Source organism: Sceloporus undulatus, chromosome 3, assembly GCF_019175285.1.
Source record: "Sceloporus undulatus isolate JIND9_A2432 ecotype Alabama chromosome 3, SceUnd_v1.1, whole genome shotgun sequence".
In the NCBI taxonomy this organism is placed as follows: domain Eukaryota; kingdom Metazoa; phylum Chordata; class Lepidosauria; order Squamata; family Phrynosomatidae; genus Sceloporus; species Sceloporus undulatus.
Window position 1 is genome coordinate 155296103 of NC_056524.1, and position 3273 is coordinate 155299375.

Genomic DNA, 3273 nt, shown 5'->3' on the forward strand with positions numbered 1-3273 from the left:
CCGAGGGAGTTTGTTCCACTGTCGAACAGCCCCCACTGTCAGGAAGTTCCTCCTAATGTTGAGGTGGAATCTCATTTCTTGTAGCTTGCATCCATTGCTCTGGGTCCTAGTCTCTGGAGCAGCAGAAAAAAAGCTTGCTCCCTCCTCAACATGACATCCTTTCAGGTATTTAAACAGAGCTATCATATCACCTCTTAACCTTCTCTTCTCTAGGTGAAACATCCCCAGCTCATTAAGTCGTTCCTCATAGGACATGATTTCCAGACCCTTCACCATTTTGAGGTCTTGTTCTATATAATGCATAATACTTATATAAATAATTTAAATATCACCTATAAACTAGAGGTGGCCCTCTGGATGTTATTGGACTTCCAAGTTCTATCAGCCTTAGCCAACAGTAGGAGATGCTGGGCATTGCAGTCCAACATCTGGAAGGCCATACACCTCAACCTAACATAAAGTCCAGACAGGAGGACCAATAATGAGGCCCAACATAATATTATTATTATTAATAACAACAACAACAACAACAACATGAAGCCAGGCGTACATGCCTAGGTCTGATTTCCTTGGCTCACCACACTAGTCTATGCAACTCAGCTAGATCAGAGAATATAGTTACTGCTGGGCTACAGGCCCCATTTTAAATTCTGAAGTAGGCTGTATTGCAGCTTTTCAAAAGATCCCCTATGGGGTGTTTGTGCTTGGTCTTCATTATTTAATATAGGATTTCTCTGATCAAACTATTAAGGCTCCCTTCCCCATTATCAACTTCAAGAAAAAAAATCATAAGCAAATTATTTAATTTCTCTTGCAGCTAGAAGGCAGTGTTTTGTTTTTTTCCTGGTAAGAAGTAACAGGATGTATTTTGAACTTATTAACTATCTAGGGGTCCAGCCATCCTTAAGCTGAGAGCAAGAACAAAATGCCAGATTGTGTTTCTATGTTGTCTTCTGCTTGAATCCTTCATTGTTTTTTCTTTGGTGGTCTGTAAATCCACAAAAAGAAAAGAGAACCTAGTCCAAATGCAACTGTTTGAGCAAACCACAGAAACTGAGTTTTGCCATCAGAGATGTCTTTGTCCCTGTGGAGAAGAAAGAGACAAATGGACATGATATTGATGCAATATCAAATAAAAAACTTAAAGGAAGACCTTTATGACTCTCTGAGCTCCTCCCAGAAAGGCTCCCCACCCTTGTAACACTTGCTTCTTTATGCTCATATCAACATTGTTTGCGCCTTCAAGTTGTTTCTGACTTATGGCAGCACTGTCTTAGGCAATTCTATTACAGGTTTCGCTTGGCAAGATTTGTTCAGAGGGGTTTGTCATAGCTTTCCTCTGAGGGCAAGAGAATGTAACTTGCCCAAGGTCTCCCAGTGAGTTTCCATGGCCAAGTGGGGATTTGAATCCTGGTCTTCTGAGTCATAGCCCAACCTTAGGAAAGGGAATGTGTCAGAAGATGTAATAAGACTAATGTGTTGGAAGAGCTTTTAAAGTGAGCAACTTCAAAGGCTGGAGAGCTGCAGCCCAGCCCACCCCATGATCTGATAGAGTCACACTGTGATGCTTGATTGTTTTACAAGTTTGTACATGTTTGAACTGTACATTTAGATTTGTAAGCCGCCTCAAATTCCTGAACTGGGACGAAGGTAGAATATAAATAAACATAAACATAATAATAATATTAATAATACTGTGGTGATGATAAGGTGTATTTCAGAGGAAATGGTATTTTAGAGTAAGGAAGGTAAAGTGTGGTAGAAGTTTAGATTCTGGTAGATGTTGATTAACTGCAGTGACTGACGTGGTTAAGAAGGGAGGGTGAAAAACAGTGGTTTGAAAGTTTGGATGTGAAAGAAGCTCTGATGGATAGAAACAGAGGGTAGAGTTGGCAAGGAATTAGTTTACTGTAGCTGAGACAATCTGTTGAAATATAAAGAAGAAACTAACCACAAGCTTATATGAAAACACTTTCAGTCAGCAAATTTTTTTTTACATTGTTGTTGTTGCATGCCTTCAAGTCGTTTCTGAATTATGGTAACCCTAAGGCTTATCACAGGGTTTTCTGAAGCTGAGAAAGTGTGACTTGCCCAAGTTTATCCTGTGGGTTTCCATGGCCAAGCAGGGACTCTCAAACCCTGGTCTACAGAGTCATAGTCCAACACTCAAACTATCACACTGCACTTTTCTAAAATGTGCCCATTCAAGCCACAATTTTCTAAAATGTGTTAATATAGCCTCTTTATTTGGACTGCACATCAAGGGGTTTGTCAAAGAACAACTTTAGGATGTAGTGGTAGTGGATTATCAATAAGAAATGGAAAAGTAACTTATAATGTTTTTCAAGAATTCTGTTGTTCCCGAATAAGTATCCTTTTAGTTCTTTCTTTTTTTCAAGTGGAGAGTGCCACATGCACCTCCACACTGCCAGGTAAAATAAAAAATGAACAGCCCCCTCATGCCCTCTAGGGACCTTGGTTGGCACAATTTAAGCTGCTTTGAGAAAAAAAGAAGTGTACCTGTCATTCACACAACCGCAAAAAGTTGAAACCTGGAGACATTGCCTACCATGGTCACTAGATGGCAGAAGGAACCTTTTCTTGGTTTGAAAACTATTTTAAAATAAGGATATGAGAGCTGGGGGAGAGAATCAGTGTGGCATAGTGGTTTGAGCATATGACTAGGACTCTGGAGATTGGGGTTTGATTCTCTGCTCAGCCATGGAAACCCACTGGATGACCTTGTGCAAGTCACACTCTCTTAGTCCCAGAAAACCCTGTGATAAGGTCAGAAACGACTTGTAGGCACAGAACAACAACAACAAATATATGGAGGAACTGCATTGGAACCCCTGGTGGACAGAATGCACTTTGTTATTTCTGATTCGCATTTGGATGAAATGTGTTCCTATGATATGAGTAAAGTGTTAGTTTGTATCACTCTTGCGAGAAAAAAAATAATGAATCAAAGCTTCTTCAGTTTGCATTCCCATCCACACATAACTAAAGATCAAGTCATTCTGCTATTATCTATGTGCTGTGCACCCACAAGCAATGATGAGAATGCCCAGGAAGTTTACCTTCCATTAGAGTAACTTTTATTACGAATCTTGGAGGTTTATCGCACTGGGGATAAAACGTTCCCCGATGCGTTACAACAAGCAGGAGCGCGGGCGCGCGTGAAGCATGATGGGAACCCGATGGGGCCCAGAACGCGACTTTACCGCACAGGGAACAACGCCACCGCCGCGCGTTCCCATCGCGTTCCAGAGG

At 41.1% G+C, this 3273-nt stretch overlaps 1 protein-coding gene across 1 annotated transcript in view; it reads right to left on the reverse strand.

Annotated features, from left to right (window-relative positions):
* Positions 1–205: 205 nt before the first annotated feature.
* LOC121924902 (transmembrane protein 254-like) overlaps positions 206–3273 on the reverse strand; it is a 12968-nt gene continuing 9900 nt past the window's right edge. Inside the window, exon 4 of the mRNA XM_042456437.1 lies at positions 206–1084. Within this exon, the coding sequence (XP_042312371.1) occupies positions 967–1084 (118 nt within the window). The 3' untranslated portion in view covers positions 206–966. The remainder of the gene's footprint in view (positions 1085–3273) is intronic.